This window comes from Leucoraja erinacea, chromosome 1, assembly GCF_028641065.1.
Source record: "Leucoraja erinacea ecotype New England chromosome 1, Leri_hhj_1, whole genome shotgun sequence".
Taxonomy (NCBI): Eukaryota; Metazoa; Chordata; class Chondrichthyes; order Rajiformes; family Rajidae; genus Leucoraja; species Leucoraja erinaceus.
The window spans coordinates 35989097-36005635 of NC_073377.1; the positions used below are offsets into that span (position 1 = coordinate 35989097).

Below are 16539 nucleotides of genomic sequence, written 5' to 3' on the forward strand. Positions count from 1 at the left end.
ATCATTAGAGACATACAAAATTAAAAATATAGCACTGATGAAACAATGTGTCCCCCCGTGAAACAAGCAATGTTCCTATAGAGATGGAAACAAAGGGACACAAAGTGCTGGAGTAATTCAGCAGGTCAGTCAGCATCTCTGGAGAACATGGATTGGTGACGTTTGGGATCAAGACATTACTTAACTTGCTCATTTCCTTAACTGAGGGATTATATCAACAAGGTAGTGGCTGCAGCAATAATTGGTTTCATAAATTTCTAAAATGTTAAATATATCTATTCAGAAGACAAAAATAACTTGGATGGAAAAAAGACACAAAGTGATGGAGTAACTCAGCAGGTCAGGCAGCATCTCTGGAGAACATGGATAGGTGATGTTTCTGGTTGGGACCCTTCTTCAGATTGGCTTGAGATAACAATATCATTGATGTAAACATAGCATAAGAACACAAGAAATGGGAGGGGAGGAAAGGTAGCCCTTAGAGCCAGCTCAACCACACAGCCGTTCCTCTAGTAACACTGAGCATATCTCCTGATTCCACTAATGTCCAGAGCATTCAAAATAAATGATCAAAACTAGCTAAAATATTTGTGTTATTTATGTGAATAATTGAATGCAAGGACATTTATGATTGATAATTTTTTTTATAGAGGGAGAAGAGAAGAGTCAAAAAGCAGGGGAATAAATGGATTAGTTAGACAACAAATTGCTGGAGTAACTCAGTGGGTCAGGCAGCATCTATGGAGAAAAGGAATAGGTGACGTTTAAGGTCAAGATCCTTCATCAGACTCACGTCACCTATTCCAGTTATTCCAGCATTTTGTGGCTATCTTCGGTGTAAACCTGTATCTGCAGTTCCCCCTAACACAAATAGATTAGTTACACAGATTTAATTATCACATGGCAAGTTAATTATTACATTATTTTAATCTCCTATTTACAATTGTCTTCTTACACAGCTTGGTCTTGTCCTATAGAAGTTACTAGACTAAGTGGGACCCGTTGGATCCCAGCTTCACATGGGAGGGCTGGTCCCCCAACGCAATATTCCACCTCTCCACCAATTCCAATATACACACACACACTCACACACGTACATACACACACACACACACACAAACTCACACGCACATACACACACTCACACATTCGCACATACACACACCTACACACACCCACACACACTCACACACACACACTCACCCACACACCCACACTCACATGCATACACTCACACACACACACACACACACACACACACACACACACACACTCACACGCATACACTCACACACACATACACACACACACACACACACACACACACACACATACACTCACACACACACACATACATACACACACACACACACACACACACACACACACACACACACACACACACAGACACACACACACACACACACACACTCACACACACACACTCACACACACACTCACTCACACACACACACACACACACACACACACACACACACACACACACACACACACACACACACACACACACACACACACATACACACACACACACACACACACACACACACACACACACATACACACACACACACACACACACACACACATACACTCACACACACACACACACACACACACACACACACACACACACACACACACACACACACACACACACACTCACACACACACACAATACACACACACACACACACACACACACACACACACACACACACACACACACACACACACACACACACACACACACACACACACACACACACACACACACACACACATAAACACACACACACACACACACACACACATACACACTCACACACACACACATACACACTCACACATACACACACACACTCACACACACACACACACACTCACACTCACACACCATATATATGACAGTAAACTTTCTTGAATCTACTCAAACTGCTGGGCGCGGCCTCTCCACTGTGGGTCTTCTGCAGTCAGCGGCCCTTCCGCAATCAGCGCAACCTCTGCACTCACCGGAAACTACGCAATCAGCGCGACCTGTCCACTAAGCGGAAGTCACGAAATGAGCGGGACTTTTGAACTTAACACAGTCAGACCTAATAAAGCATTTGTTCCTTCCAAACACAGTCGGATTTAATAAAGCATTTATTCCTTCCAAACTCAGTCGGACGTAATAAAGCATTTATTCCTTTCAAACACAGTCAGACCTGATAAAGCATTGAAGTTTCAAGCACAGGCAGGGCATCAGGCCAAAAAACCCATGCCATTGTCATTAAGGGCTGACAAATCGTTTATTGCAAGTACATTGCAGACTCACAGTTCAGTTGATTCACAGCTTAGAATGACAGTTGTGGCTTCTCCCTCGCGATCTTGCAAAGTGACTGACTCACGTCCAGGCATCCGGGGTTTTATAGTTCTGCCCCCCCCCTCCCCCCCCCGAAGGGGGCGTTACCTTCATCATGGTAATTGACAGACGAGAGGACCAATCAACTGGTCTCAAGGTTTTTTAAACACTCATAACTTTTTTATTTTTCATCGATGGGAAAAATCCTCAAGGCTAGCTCAGCAGAGGATGACTGAGTAAGATGACCAAAAATCACAGCAATACAGGGTAGCGTTTTTTCTACAATCAATATACAGCGCAGACAGGAAGTGGTCATGATGAGACTTTTAATTATATAGATGCCTATGTACATTGCAGAGTGTATACCTTATCAGTCGCAGTTGTCTCATTCATCAATAATATCTTGTACAACAGTCTGTGGAACATCTATTGTATCATTCAATGCTTCCATAATTTGTAAATTATTAAAATCCGACATTAACTTCAAATCTTCATAATTTATCTTTCCTCTCTCTTTATCCCTTTAAATCCTCATGATAATTTCAGATTTGTAATCTTGCTGTCTCAATAATGCCAATGTTACAATATTTACTGACAAGCCAACACTGCTGTTGCTGTAAATCTGAAAGAAAAATGCTGGAGATGCTCAGCAGCCCAGATAGAGGCATGGAGGAAGAACCAGTTAACATTTCAGATTAATTACCCCGTGTCGAAACAGATACCATTCGTCAGGTTGAAACGCTCTCTAATGGGACTGGCAAATCATCCCACAACAAAATTGGTCTCAGCCCTATGGAAATGATGCCCATTATTCAAATAATTATAATTTACACTAGTATACAAATCTAGCAATATCTCAGTGTAAAAACAATTGTTACATAGACATGGAAGTTTTGATGTAAACTGCATTAATATTATGTGAACTCTATGTGTTCTTTAAACAGGTTGCTCTTGCTCAGGTTTTGACTCAAATTTCCTCTGTGCAGCCTGTGATAAACATTGGGAACAACATGAGACATTCTTTGAGACAGAACAAAACAGGAAAGAAGCTGGGTTCCCTTATGGTAGGTAGATAGCAATAATGCCACTCATTTTTGTCTGTTTTCAGATGTTACATGGTGCCAGTTTCAATTGATTGTAAGATAACTCAGACATGAATCAATATAATTTTATTTAAATCGCTGCTATTGAGAGTCATAGTCATTGTTGTTGTTGTTGTTGTTCGTCCTTCGTAGTTGAAGAAGACCATGACTTCAGTGTTTTTGTTTCTGTTTGTGGGTCTGGAGGTGACTGGTGAGACTGGTCTGGGCCCGGAAGGCTCGCCTGCATATGGGACACAGTTGGGTGGGTGCTGCAGTAGAAGTTGAAGTGGATCAAGCCTTGCGAGCGACTCGTTTCCTCTGAGCTTCTGCGGTGCGCTTCATCTCAGCTACACATGCTCCTGTGGTGATCTTGCTTTGCCCAGTTGGGCGGTACAGGCCCTGAAGTCATGACTTGCGCTTGGCTTGGATTAAAGTGAGGGAGAGTTGCGCAAATCGTCAGCCTCACTCTCTCGTACCGCCCTATCTGGATCCAGTGACAAGACATAGTCAAGACGGCTGGTGATAGGTCAGGATGCAATGGATGGCCACCAGTGTTCCACGTGAACATTGTGCCCTAATTACGCTCCACTACGCTTTTCTGGATCCACCTTCCTACCTGTTGGACCGCCAAATGGTGGTCTCCTCCACGTATTCCGCCGGATCCAGTCTTCACCTTTCCTGAATAAGGTAATAGCCACAATGCAGAGGAGGTTTGCATTTGGTGTTTTCCTTCACCCCTCCAGGGTGCTATATGGAGGATGCCTGTGGGTGACTTTGTTTAACGTGGGGAGACTGGTGCACAGGCAGCCACCCCACGGTCCTTGACAGATCTGGGTCAGGATCCAGTAGCATGGAGTCCAAGACGACCGGAGACCCTTTTCTGCTGCATCCTTCATCCGCCTTCCCAGCCGTTGTGACGCTCCACTAAGGTCAGCCATCATCCTCCGCCTGTTCCAACATTGAGGTCTTGGTTGGACTGTTCTTTGTCAGAGACCTCCCCCTTGACCTTACCGCCATGGGTGGCCCTACCAGGAGCATAGCTCCAGACGGCATCGCTCTCAGTATCTCAGGTCCACACAAGCTTCGCCACCACGACAAGGTGACAACCCTCGGAGACGTCATAGTCACACAGCACGGAAAAAAGTGCTATAGCCCAACTTGTCCGAGGAAGTACCTGAGGAAGAATGTGCTGGTGCTGGAGAGGGTCCAGAAGAGGTTTACGAGAATGATCCTGGGGATGATTGAATTTAGATATGAGGAGCGTGTGATGGCCCTGGGCTTGTACTCACTGGAGTTTAGAACGATTAGGGGTAATTTCATTGAAAGCTACAGGATAATGAAAGGCTTAGATTAAGTGGATGTGGAAAGGATGTTTCCAGTAGTGGGACAGTCTAGGACCATAGGGCCCTTCCTCAGAATAAAAGGACGTACTCTTAGAATGGTGATGAGGAAGAATTTCTTTATCCAGAAGGTGATGAATCTTTGGAATTCTTTGCCACAGATGGCTGTCAATAGGTATGTTTAAAGCCGAGATTGATAGGTTCCTGATTAGTAAAGGTGTCAAAGTGCATGTGGAGTCTGCTAATTCTCTATGTGACTGTGTGGGTTGCATCGGTTTCCTCCCACAATTCAAAGACATATGGGTTTATATGTTAAGTGACCTTAATAAATTGCTCCTAATGTATAGGGAATAGATGTGAAGGTAGGGTAACATAGAACTAGTGTGAACAGGCGATGAGGACTGAATGGGCGGATGGTGTGTATCCATGCTGATTCTCTAAACTGAAACGTGCCAGTTTGTGGGGCAAATAGCCACTGTAAATTATCCCAAATCTGGGAGGAGTTGATGTGAATGTTGAAATAATAAAATTAGTGGTAAATGGATGGGGGGCACAGACATGCAGGCCAAATGGCCTGTTCCCATGCTGTATGATTCTCTGATGCTATGACTCTATAGAGGAATGTCAAACTTGACAAATTGTTCATAGTTGCACAAAACTTTGTTTACTAGGGCTTAAGTTATAGACATGCGGAAACAGACCTTTCGGCCAACAATGTCCCAGCTACCATAGTCCCACTTTACTGTGCTTGGTCCATAACCCTCCAAACCTGTCCTATCCATGTACCTGTCCAACTGTTTCTTAAACGATAGGATAGTCCCAGCCTCAACTGCCCCCTCTGGTAGCAGAATTACACCATACAGCCCATCAAGTCTACTCCTTCCTCTGATATCATAAGGTCATTAGGGTGTAAGTGCTAGGAGTTGAATGAGGCCATTCAAGTCTACTCCGCCTCTGACTAAAGAAATTTCTCCTCATCGTCTTCTTAGAAGAACATCCTTTAATTCTGAGGCTATGACTTCTAGTCCTCGACTCTCCCACTAGTGGAAACATCCTCTCCATATCCACTCTATCCAAGCCTTTCATTATTCTGTATGTTTCAATTACATCCCCCTTCATTCTTCTAAACTCCAGCGAGTACAGGTCCAGTGCCGACAAACGCTCATCATAGGTTAGCCTACTCATTCCTGGGATAATCCTTGTAAACCTCCTCTGGACCCTCTCCTGAGCCAACACGTCTTTCCTCAGATATGTTGCCCAAAATTGCTCACGATATTCCAAATGCGGCCTTGCTGGCACCTTATAGAGCCTCGGCAGTATACATAGAAGATAGACACAAAAAGCTGGAGTAACTCAGCGGGACAGGCAGCATCTCTGGAGAGAAGGAATGGGCGACCTTTTGGGTCGAGACCCTTCTTCAGACTAGTTAGGGATAAAGGAAACAAAAGATATAGACAGTGATGTGGAGAGATAAAGAACAATGAATGAAATATGCAAAAGAGTAATGTTAATAAAGGAAACAGGCCATTCTTAGTTGTTTGTAGGGTGAAAACGAAAAGTAAGTGTGACTTGGGTGGGGGAGGAATAGAAAGAGAGGGAATGGCAGGGCTTGCTGAAGAGAGAGAAATCAATATTCCTAACACTGGGCTGTGCTGTAAGCTGCCCAAGCAAAATATGAGATGCTGTTCCTCCAATTATATAGTCTGAAGAAGGGTTCCGACCCAAAACTTCACCCATTCCTTCTCTCCAGAGATGCTGCCTGCCCGCTGAGTTACTGCAGCTTTTTGTGTCTACCTCCAGTTATATCCCTGTTTTTCTATACTAGCCCTCTATTGCGTTTGCTTTCCTTACTACCGATTCGACTTGCAAGTTACCATTTTGGGAATACTTGCACCAGCACTCCCAAGTCCCTTTGCACTTCCGATTTCAGGATTCGCTCCCCATTTAGAAAAAAAGTCTATGCCTTTATTCCTACTTTATTCAAAATGCGTGACTCCACACTTTGCTACACTGTATTCCATCTGCCACTCTCCCAACCTGTCCAAGTCCGTTTGTACAGTCCCAGTTGTCTACACTACCTCTGTATAGTTTCCTGCACTGTGAAATGTAATGAGAAATGACCACCAGATTACCATAGATGTAAGAACACAATATTCTTTAATTATATAGTCCATGTAATTTTATAATCAACTAGACCAAGTAGGAGCCGTTCCCCCAACACAATATTCCACCACTCACCCATAGCCCCAACTGCGCAGGAATGGCTAACAGGTTCCCTTTGTGACGCCAGAGATCCCCGTTGTGATGCGAGTCACGGCAACCCTCCCCCAACTGTGCCTCGCCATCCCTCTTCCTACCAGTGACGTGTGGTAAGGTCAATGGCTGGGGAGGCACTGGCTAGTATCAGTGGTCTGGCCCCCCCCCTGTATTGATGACCGTGTCCCCACGGGGAGAGAAAGGGGTGGAGCCGGGGCTGTGTGTGTGAAGCACAGCGACTGGAGTGGGGGAGCGTTGCCCTGGGACCTTTAGGGAACGACCCACCTCCCCCTCTCCCTCTTCTACATTCCCCCTCACACCCCCCTCCCCGTCTACCCCTTGCTTCTCCCTCCACCCCTCTACTCTCTCGAGAGTGCAGTGCTTACCTCGCTCTTCCAGCCTCTCCTCTCTCTTCATCCCTCTCTCCCCCCTCCACCCGGGGTAGATCTACCTGAGCCGCGAGTACATTACTCCAGTGCGGGGCCCCCTTAGGCACGGGACCCAATTGGGAGCTCTCAGCGGCCCTGAGCCTGGAAAGTCAGCGCTGCCAGCGGTGGAATCCTGTGCTGCGCCGCCGCTGCTGAAGCTAGCTAACATGGAGGGAGAGCGAGGTAGTGTCAATTACTGAGCCTACGTAGTTGAAGCTCGCTCTCCCTCCACTGCGGTCAAGACACGCCCCCTCAGTGAGGCAGATGTGATAGCTGCCTCCCCTGGTGCTTTTTCATTGCAGTTTTATGACGTGACTGGCGAGCCTAAATTTAATATATTTATACGTGAAATAAGCTACCTGGACTATGGAAGGCGAGGGCATGTAATGAAGGGGTTTACAAACATCACATTGGTGAAATACAGAGAGATAGTAACAGGCACACGCTTATTGCCCGCTCTCCATCCAGTTTCTGAGGGGGTGCGCAATCAGAGGGGAGGCTCAGCTCGTCACTGCCTCACCTCTCATCTCTCCCTGTATTTGCAGCGGAGCTGTGCAAATTTGACAATTTTGACTATAAAAAATGATTAGATTCAGAGAAATGACATTTATAACAGATCAGTGGAAAAATCTTTATATGTATTTTATTTTATTTTTCTTTTTATTTACTTTTTTTAACAGCTATTTTCATTAGGAGTATGACAGGTGAGGCTCTGCCTTCCCTGCCTCCCCTGACCGCATGTCCCTGCTACCTACCCCAATCCTCCTCCATTGCTCCTCATCCCTCAGCACTCCCTCTCCCTCTTCACCCTCCCACTTCTTTCCCCTCCCCACTCTCTCCCTCATCTCTCCCTCCCTCCTTTCCCCTACCCCAGTCACTCCCTCCATAACCCCTCTCCCCTCCCTACCCCTCCTAACCTGCTATCCCCCACCTTTCCCACTCCTCACCTCCCCATCCCACCCACCACTCTCTCTCCTCACCTCCCCCACTGCCCTCCTCTCCCTCTATCCTCCACTCCCCTACCTTCCCCCCCCCCCCCTCCCTCCTCCCTCCCCTATCTCCCCCTCCTCCCCCACTCCCCTCCCCTCACTTCCCCTTCTCCCTCCCTCTCCCCTCCCTCCCCCTCCTCCCCCCCCCCTCCTCTCCCTCTCACCTCCCCCCTATCCCACCCCCGCCCCCCCACAATGAAAATCGCAATGTTTTTTTTTGTAAATGAAACCTCCCCCCAAGAATTTGATTAAAACAGAGGGTTTTTTGAAAATCATGATTTTTTATGTAAATGCATATCGGGATCCCATTGTGATGTCATTGTGAATGAAAATGGAAGAATTTGAATAAAACAGATTTTTTTTTTAAATCGTAATTTTTTATGTAAATGATATATCCGAATGAAACCTTCCCCAGCACACCACTGGACAATGGTGAGTAAGGTAGGCCAAAAATTGTAGTGCTATCATGTACTGCTTTGGAGTAGTTTTGTGATCACACACACGCATGCATACAAACAAAAAAGATGAGAGTTTTAGTAATATATAGACCAACTGGGACCTGTTAGGTTCCTGTCACACATGAGGGCTGGTCCCCCAACGGAACCCTCACGTGAGGCGAGGTCCCCCAATTGAACCTGTTCTCAAACATAAGATTCCAGCACTCCCCTGCCTCCCTCAGCAGTGGATTTAAAAAAAAAATCCAATTGCACTTCACCTGCCTGCCAGAGCAGTTCCAATTGCAATACCAATTTGCCCTCCCCTCCTGTTGAAGCACTTGCTGTGATATCCCAACGGTGAAACGTTCAGAATGTTCCTGTATTGCAACTTTGTATCTAAGTGTGTTGTAAGCTGGCAAGAAAGATTTTAACAGTAAAAATCTTGTTAAAGTTGGCATTTTTAAAGCTATAATCATCAATAACTTGTGAAATATAGCATAATCACTGGAAGCTCCTGGAAAAAAGGCTCTCTGTGAGAAGCTGCAGTTACCGTTGGCAACGTCCCATTGTGATGTCATTGTGGCACTCGGCAGCTTGAGAGCCCACTGTGAATGGTGCATTGTGAGTGGCATTGTGACATCATCACTGGACGCTGCTGGAAAAAGGATCTATGTCAGAAGCGGTTTTTAGCTTTTTTTAAAACTTTAATCTTGAATAACGTGAAATATAGGATGAAATCTTAAGTGAACCTGAGTACGGCATGGAAAGAAAAAATGTGAGTTCGAATATTTTAAAATTTAGGCGCTATCACATAGCTTTTTGAGGAAGATACAATACATACAAACATATATACATACAAGATGAGACTTTTAATGTATAGATAGATGTCTGTATACTAAAGATCTATCTATACACTTAAGATGGACACAAAATGCTGGAGTAGCTCAACGGATCAGGCAGTATCTTTCCAAAAAAGGTATAGGTGACGTTTTGGGTTGAGACCCTTCTTCAGACTGTCAGGAGAGAGGGAAACCTTATCAATAGGGAAACTTGTCCATAGGCAGAGCAAGCAGAACATCTGGATATCAAAAGCCACAATTCTTTAAACAAGAGATTAAATGATAAATGATGTGCTGTCAAAATATGGACAAGTTTCCAATTTAAACCATGGCTGGAACGGTTTTCGATTTCAGTTGAAGAATTCTAAAATCATTCCTTGCATATTTGTGTATCTTAAAATAATTCCTCCTTTGTTATTGATTCAGGTGAAGCTTACTTGCCCTTTGCTGAGATGCCCAACTTACGAAATGCAGTGCTGTCAGGGAATGAGGAGGATGATTCAGCCTACCGGATCATTACAAGTGGTACTGATGTCTATTCACGTCTTGGGCCTTCTTCCAATTCTGCCAGGCCTGCTTTACCACCAGCTAAATGAACAGGGGGATTTTGAACAGTCTGTAATTACTACCTACAGTTGTCACTGTTTTGAATAAAAAAATCACATAAACATTTTGTCTGGTTTTGTCGATGACCCATATTATATATAATATTCATGGTTAAAAACATTAATATCATGATATTGAAGAGAAAGGTATTCTAAAGCTGCTATCACGTTCAATATAGGAAAAAGCAATTAATAATTTCATTGAAAAACAGGTAGTTACAAATTATCAGGTAAGCATTTGGTCCCTGTGAAGTTGCGTTGGTGATTAGAGCTTGTCGAGACATAAGGAATTGCAGATGTGGGAAGAATCCTGAATAGAACACAAAGTTCTGGACTAGCTCAGTGGGTCAGGCAGCATCTCTGGAGAACATATTCCACAAGGAACTGCAGATGCTGGAACCTGGAGTAAAACACAAAGAGCTGGAGTAAATAGCCTGAAGAAGCTTCCTGATCCGAAACACCCTCTATCCATGTCCTCCAGAGATGCTGCCAGACATGTTGAGTTATTCCAGCACTTTGTATAATTAGAGATTGTCATGGACCATATTATTGGTTTTCAAGAAAGTGACCTGAATGTAGATTTTAGTACATTGGCATTGACTTTTGCAATTTATGTTCAATTTAACTCCATACTGATTTTTGATAATTCTATTTACAGACATTTTTTTTCAATCTAGCATCTATTACAATATAATCCTCCAACATTTTCACCACCTCGAACAGGATCCTACTACTGGCCACATCTCCCCATCTCCACCCCTTTCTGCTTTCCACCGAGACCGTTCCCTCCGCAACTCCCTGGTCTACTCATCCCTTTCCATCCAAAACACCCCCTCCCCAGGTACTTTCCTCTGCAACCGCAGGAGATGCAACACCTGTCCCTTTACCTCCCCCCTCGACTCAGCTGAGCACCTCAGCTCAGTCTGCCTTAACGTACCTGATCTCCCGGTTGCTCAGCACTTTAACTCTCCCTTCCATTCCGAATCTGACCTTTCTGTCCTGGGTCTCCTCCATTGTCAGAGTGAGGCCCAGCGCAAATTGGAGGAACAGCACCTCATATTTCACTTGGGTAGTTTACACCCCAGTGGTATGAACATTGACTTCTCTAACTTCAATTAGCCCTTGCTTTCCCTCTCTCTCCACCCCTTCCCAGTTCTCCCACCAGTCTTATTGTCTCTGACTACATTTAATCTTTGTCCCGCCCACTCCCCTGACATCAGTCTGAGAAAGGTCTCGATCCGAAACGTCGCCCATTCCTTCTCTCCAGCGATGCTGCCTGTCCCGCTGTGTCTACCTTCGACTTAAACCAGCATCTGCAATTCTTTCCTACACATCTATTACAATGCGGTATGTTCTAATAGTGATTTGTGACATCTGCAAACAGGATGAATCAGCAGTAGAATTCCTCATAGTCATAATAAATAGTGCCCTCTGCCACCCCCCCCCCCCCCCCCCCCCCCCCCACACACACACACACACACACCCCATGGGACAAGCAATGGAATTTTCCATAGAACTTGAAAATGTGAAATATCTTAAACCGACTAATCTCATCCAAATAAAACAATTTGTTGCAAACCAGTCTATTATTTCTTTGCTTTAAAAATGCCCATCTCTCACATAGAGCCATTATTACCTCACAGGTGCTTTTTGGAAGGAAAATAAAATTAAATAAATATCTCTTCAATCATCACGATGGAACTAAAATCAAGTTTGTAAAAATACATGTAGGATTAAGGGAGAGATAGAAGAGATAAAAGGTTACCAAAATATTATTAAAAAATAGAAGATTACATTTCAATGGACTGCAGACATTCTGATGCTTGGTCTTTGACCATGAAACATTAACCCTGTTTCTCTTTTCACAGGTACTGTCTGATCTGTGGACTGTTTCCACAATTTTCGTTTTCATTTCAGATTTTGAACATTTGCAGCTTTTTGATTAATGTTTTACTTTTGTCGGCACAGTGGCACAGCGGTAGAGTTGCTGCCTTACAGCGCCAGAGACCCAGGTTCGATTCTGACAATGGTTGCTGTCTATCTGTATGTACATTCTCCCCATGACCTGTGTGGGTTTTCTCTGGGTGCTCCGGTTTCCTCATGCACTCCAAAGTTTGTAGGTTAATTAGCTTCGGTAAAATTGCAAATTGTCCCCAGTGATAGGATAGTGTGACTGTGCGGGGATTGCTGGTCGGCACGGACATTGTCGGCCGAAGGGCCTGATTCCGTGCTGTATCACTAAATTAAACTAAATAAAACATTGGTAGAAATCCCCCACATGGAACTGTTAGCAAAATTTGAAGTTCTAGGAATTGAACACACATTATTAACCTTGCCAGGAAACTGTGAAGCAGCAGGAAACAAAGTGTATGAACAAAGGGCATATATAGTTGCAAAGTATCAGTTGTTCCTTTGTTAAAAAGAAAAGAAATAGAGACAATCAGGAAATTATAGATATAGTGACAGATTGAGTTAAGCTAAATGGCTACTACAATAGGCTTGTGAGCCTCACGTCAGTGGTAGGGAAGCTATTTGACAAGATTCTTCGGGATGGGATTTATTTCCATTGGAACAGAATGGGTTACTTAGGGGTCCAAGTCCATAGCTCCCTGATAGTGGCAATACAAGTAGACATAGAAACATAGAAAATAGGTGCAAGAGTAGGCCATTCGGCCCTTCGAGCCTGCACCGCCATTCAATATGATCATGGCTGATCATCCAACTCAGTATCCTGTACCTGCCTTCTCTCCATACCCCCTGATCCCTTTAGCCACAAGAGCCACATCTAACTCCCTCTTGCGGAGTTGCTAGCTGCAGGCGCGGCGTCCGGAGCCTGGGGTCTCTCGCTGGTGATACCTGGAGAAGAGCTCCGACCGCTGGCCCGCGGCCTATAACATCCTGAAGCCGCGGTCTGCGGAGCTTCTAGCTGTGGGCTGGGCGTGGACTTACCATCCGGAGCCTGGGATCCCTCGCCGGGGATAGCCAGAGAAGAGCTCCGACCGATGGCATGTGGTCTACAACATCCTGAAGCCACGGTCTCCAGTAAGAAAGTGCCGATACGGGACCTCCAAGCAGCAGAGTGTGTTTGACCGTCCCGACGAGAGGGCCTGTACATCCGGCCGTCCGTAGCGGCGACTGCGGAGGGTTTTTATGGCCTCGACCACGGGTGAACAAGGAGGAGGACTGACTGAACTTTGTGCCTTCCACCACAGTGAAGAATGCTGTGGTGGATGCTTGTGTTAAATTCTATTGTGTATTGTGTATTCTTTTTGAATTGTACCGCTGCTGGCAAATTCATTTCACTGCACCTTCGGGTGCATGTGACGAATAAAATTGACTATTGACTATTGAAGAGTTATATCTAACTCTCCCTTGAAACATCACTGTACGGGATAAATTACTATCCAGACATATGAACTGATTCACATTACTTCTCAGCAGATATTCATTTGAACCACACCACTGTCAAGAACCACAACCACCTATTTTTTGTAAGATATCCTAATATCACAAAATTGTGGAAATGTAAGACTAATACAAAGCACAATCCTTGGTTGAATGGACTAATAATAATAATAATACATTTTATTTATGGGCGCCTTTCAAGACTATCAAGGACACCTTACAATATTTAGTAAACAGAATACAAAACATGTAAGCGGAATGAAACAAAACAAATAAAATAACGACAAAAAAATTAAAAATAACTAATAAAGACATCAACAATACACAATTCAAAGATACAATTCAAAGATACAATTCAAAGACACAATTCAACGAGAGAGCAGCGGCAGCTAATCGCACCAGCGTTCACTCTCCCTTCCGGCAGCCATCTTGGAAACGGACCAATAAGGATCTTTAACATAGAAACATCCCCCCACAATGGTTACCATTATGGGGGAAGGCACAATGTCCAGTCCCCATCCCCAGTTCACCCATAGTCGGGCCAATTGAGGTCTCCACAGTTGCCTCTACGGAGGCCCGATGTTCCAAGCCGTTCTCGCCAGGAGATGGTGCTCCAGCGTCGGGAGAGTCCTCTCAGCAGCTAGGGACACCTGGAACGGCCGCTTCCTTACCGGAGACCGCGGCTTCTGAAGCCGACAAGGCCGCGATGGTTGGAGCTCCACCACTGGCGATCTCATCGAGAGATCCCAGGCTCCAGATGTTGAAGTCAGCGCCGCCGCCCGCAGCTGCCCGCTCTGCAGACCCGCAGCTCCGCGATGTTTTTATCGGCGGTCTTCAGCTCACCGGAGCTCCAGCGCGGCGACCCAGGCAAGGCATCGCCCGCTCTGCTCCGCGATAGCGCTCCAGCGCTGTGCCGCCGCCGAAGCCGAGGCGCTGGGCGGTCCCCTCGGGAAAACGCCGCTCCAGACCCGCTGGTAGGCCGCGAGGACGGGTCGACGGTGCAGCCCGGAGAAAAGCAGCCTCTCCGACCAGGTAGGGACCTAGAAAGTAGTTTCCCCCTCCCCTCCCTCCCCCCACATAAAAAAGTCTAGACCTCCTAAAAACAAACACTTAAACTCACAAAAAAATTAAAGAAAAAAGTGATAAAGACGGGCAGCTGCTAGCTAGCAGCCATGCCCCAAGGTGGCGCCCCCTTCCTGTAACCCTTCATGGACTGTAACCTTCCACCCCTTTCAGCCACTAAACACTCTATAATTAATGATCTCTTGGTGGCAATATCAATGTACCGCATCATTTATATTGCGGGAGCCTTATATTTGCTTTAAATGTATAGATAAATCTAAAGGCTTTATCGGCCTCTTCTAGCAACATTGAGTACGTGAGGATGTGGTCATTTATTTCCACGTCTCTGCTGGTGTTTTCTTTGGGATCCATATTGCTTGTCAATGATACATGTGCTTCCTTCCTAAAGCTTACTATCCGACTGCAGTCAGATGGGGCCCAAAACTCTATGCTGGGTCATTTTGGATGGCTTCAGTCTAAGTCCTCAGAATACGTATCTTTAGAAATAAGGTGAGAAGGAATATCTTTAGTCAAAGGGTGGTGAATCTATTCATTGCCACGGAAGGCTGTGGAGGCCAAGTAATGTGGATATTTTTAAGGCAGAGATTGACAGATTCCTGATTAGTAAGGTGTCGGTGGTTTGGGGCAGAAGGCAGGAGAATAGGGTGAGAGGGAATGATAGATCAGCCCCAATTGAATGGCAAAATAGACTTAATTGGGCAAATTGCCTAATACTGCTCCGAGAACCTATGAACTCAGGTTGGGTCAGATCAGGCAGGTAGCTGTCGGCTCTTCATAGGTAAATGTGCTGTTGCTTGAGTCTTGGGGTCAAAATTTTAGATGTTGGACAGGTGGGTTGATGGGATTTTGGTGCAGTGTCAAGTGAGCTGGTACTGTGTTGATCGGCTGGAAAAGAATTTGAGGTGAAGGTCGATATAACATAGACTGTCACTGGAAGTCTGCTTATTTAAAAAGGAGAGTATCTTTTGGGCAACAAAATGTAAATGTAAACTGGAATTGGTCTGCTTCCAGAGATGATTACTCTCCTTCATCTCTGAAGGTCATTGGCTTTTCAAGGTGTGGCTTTGGGATGTTTTGTAATTTGTTAGTTAGTTTTGTTTATTGTCACCTGTGCCGAGGTACAGATGAAAAGATTTTTGTTGCGTGCTATCCAGTCGGCGGAAAGACTATACATGATTCCAATCAAGCCGCCCACAGTGTGCAGATATAGGATAAAGGGAAAAACGTTTAGTGCAGGATCAAGTCTAGTAAAGTCCCATTAAAATTACACATATACGCTAGTTATTCCGGGCAGACCTGCTGGTCTCATAGTCAGTAGGGTTTGAACCTGCGCGGGGAAAACCCAATAGATTTTCAGACCATTGCCTTCACCGCTCCACCACGACTATCCCGATAACGAAATGTCTTCTATTCCTTTTCTCCAGAGATACTGCCTGACCCGCTGAGTTACTCCAGCTTTTTGTGTCTAAATTCCAATTAAAGATAGTTTGAGGGTCTCCCATGCGGTAGATGGTAGTTCAGGACCACTCTCTAGTTGCTGATGGGAACAGCTTCTTCCCCACAGCCATAAGGCTGTTAAACACAACGAATAAGCTATGAGCTATGATCTGCAAAAGTCTATATTATTATTTGTTATTTGCACTATATTTTATTTATTGAACTTTTTCTTTTTTTTCGTTATCTACTATGTTTACATATTCACATATGCTG

The 16539-nt window shown here is 45.0% G+C and overlaps 1 protein-coding gene across 5 annotated transcripts in view; it reads left to right on the plus strand.

The window, feature by feature from the left end:
- LOC129695660 (protein FAM221B-like) overlaps positions 1–10424 on the plus strand; it is a 55424-nt gene extending 45000 nt beyond the window's left edge. For all 5 annotated transcript variants that reach the window (XM_055632839.1, XM_055632832.1, XM_055632823.1 and 2 more), the window contains 2 exons: positions 3310–3429; positions 10163–10424. In XM_055632839.1, coding sequence (XP_055488814.1) covers positions 3310–3429; positions 10163–10332 — 290 coding nt within the window. In that variant the 3' untranslated portion in view covers positions 10333–10424. The remainder of the gene's footprint in view (positions 1–3309; positions 3430–10162) is intronic.
- Positions 10425–16539: the final 6115 nt, after the last annotated feature.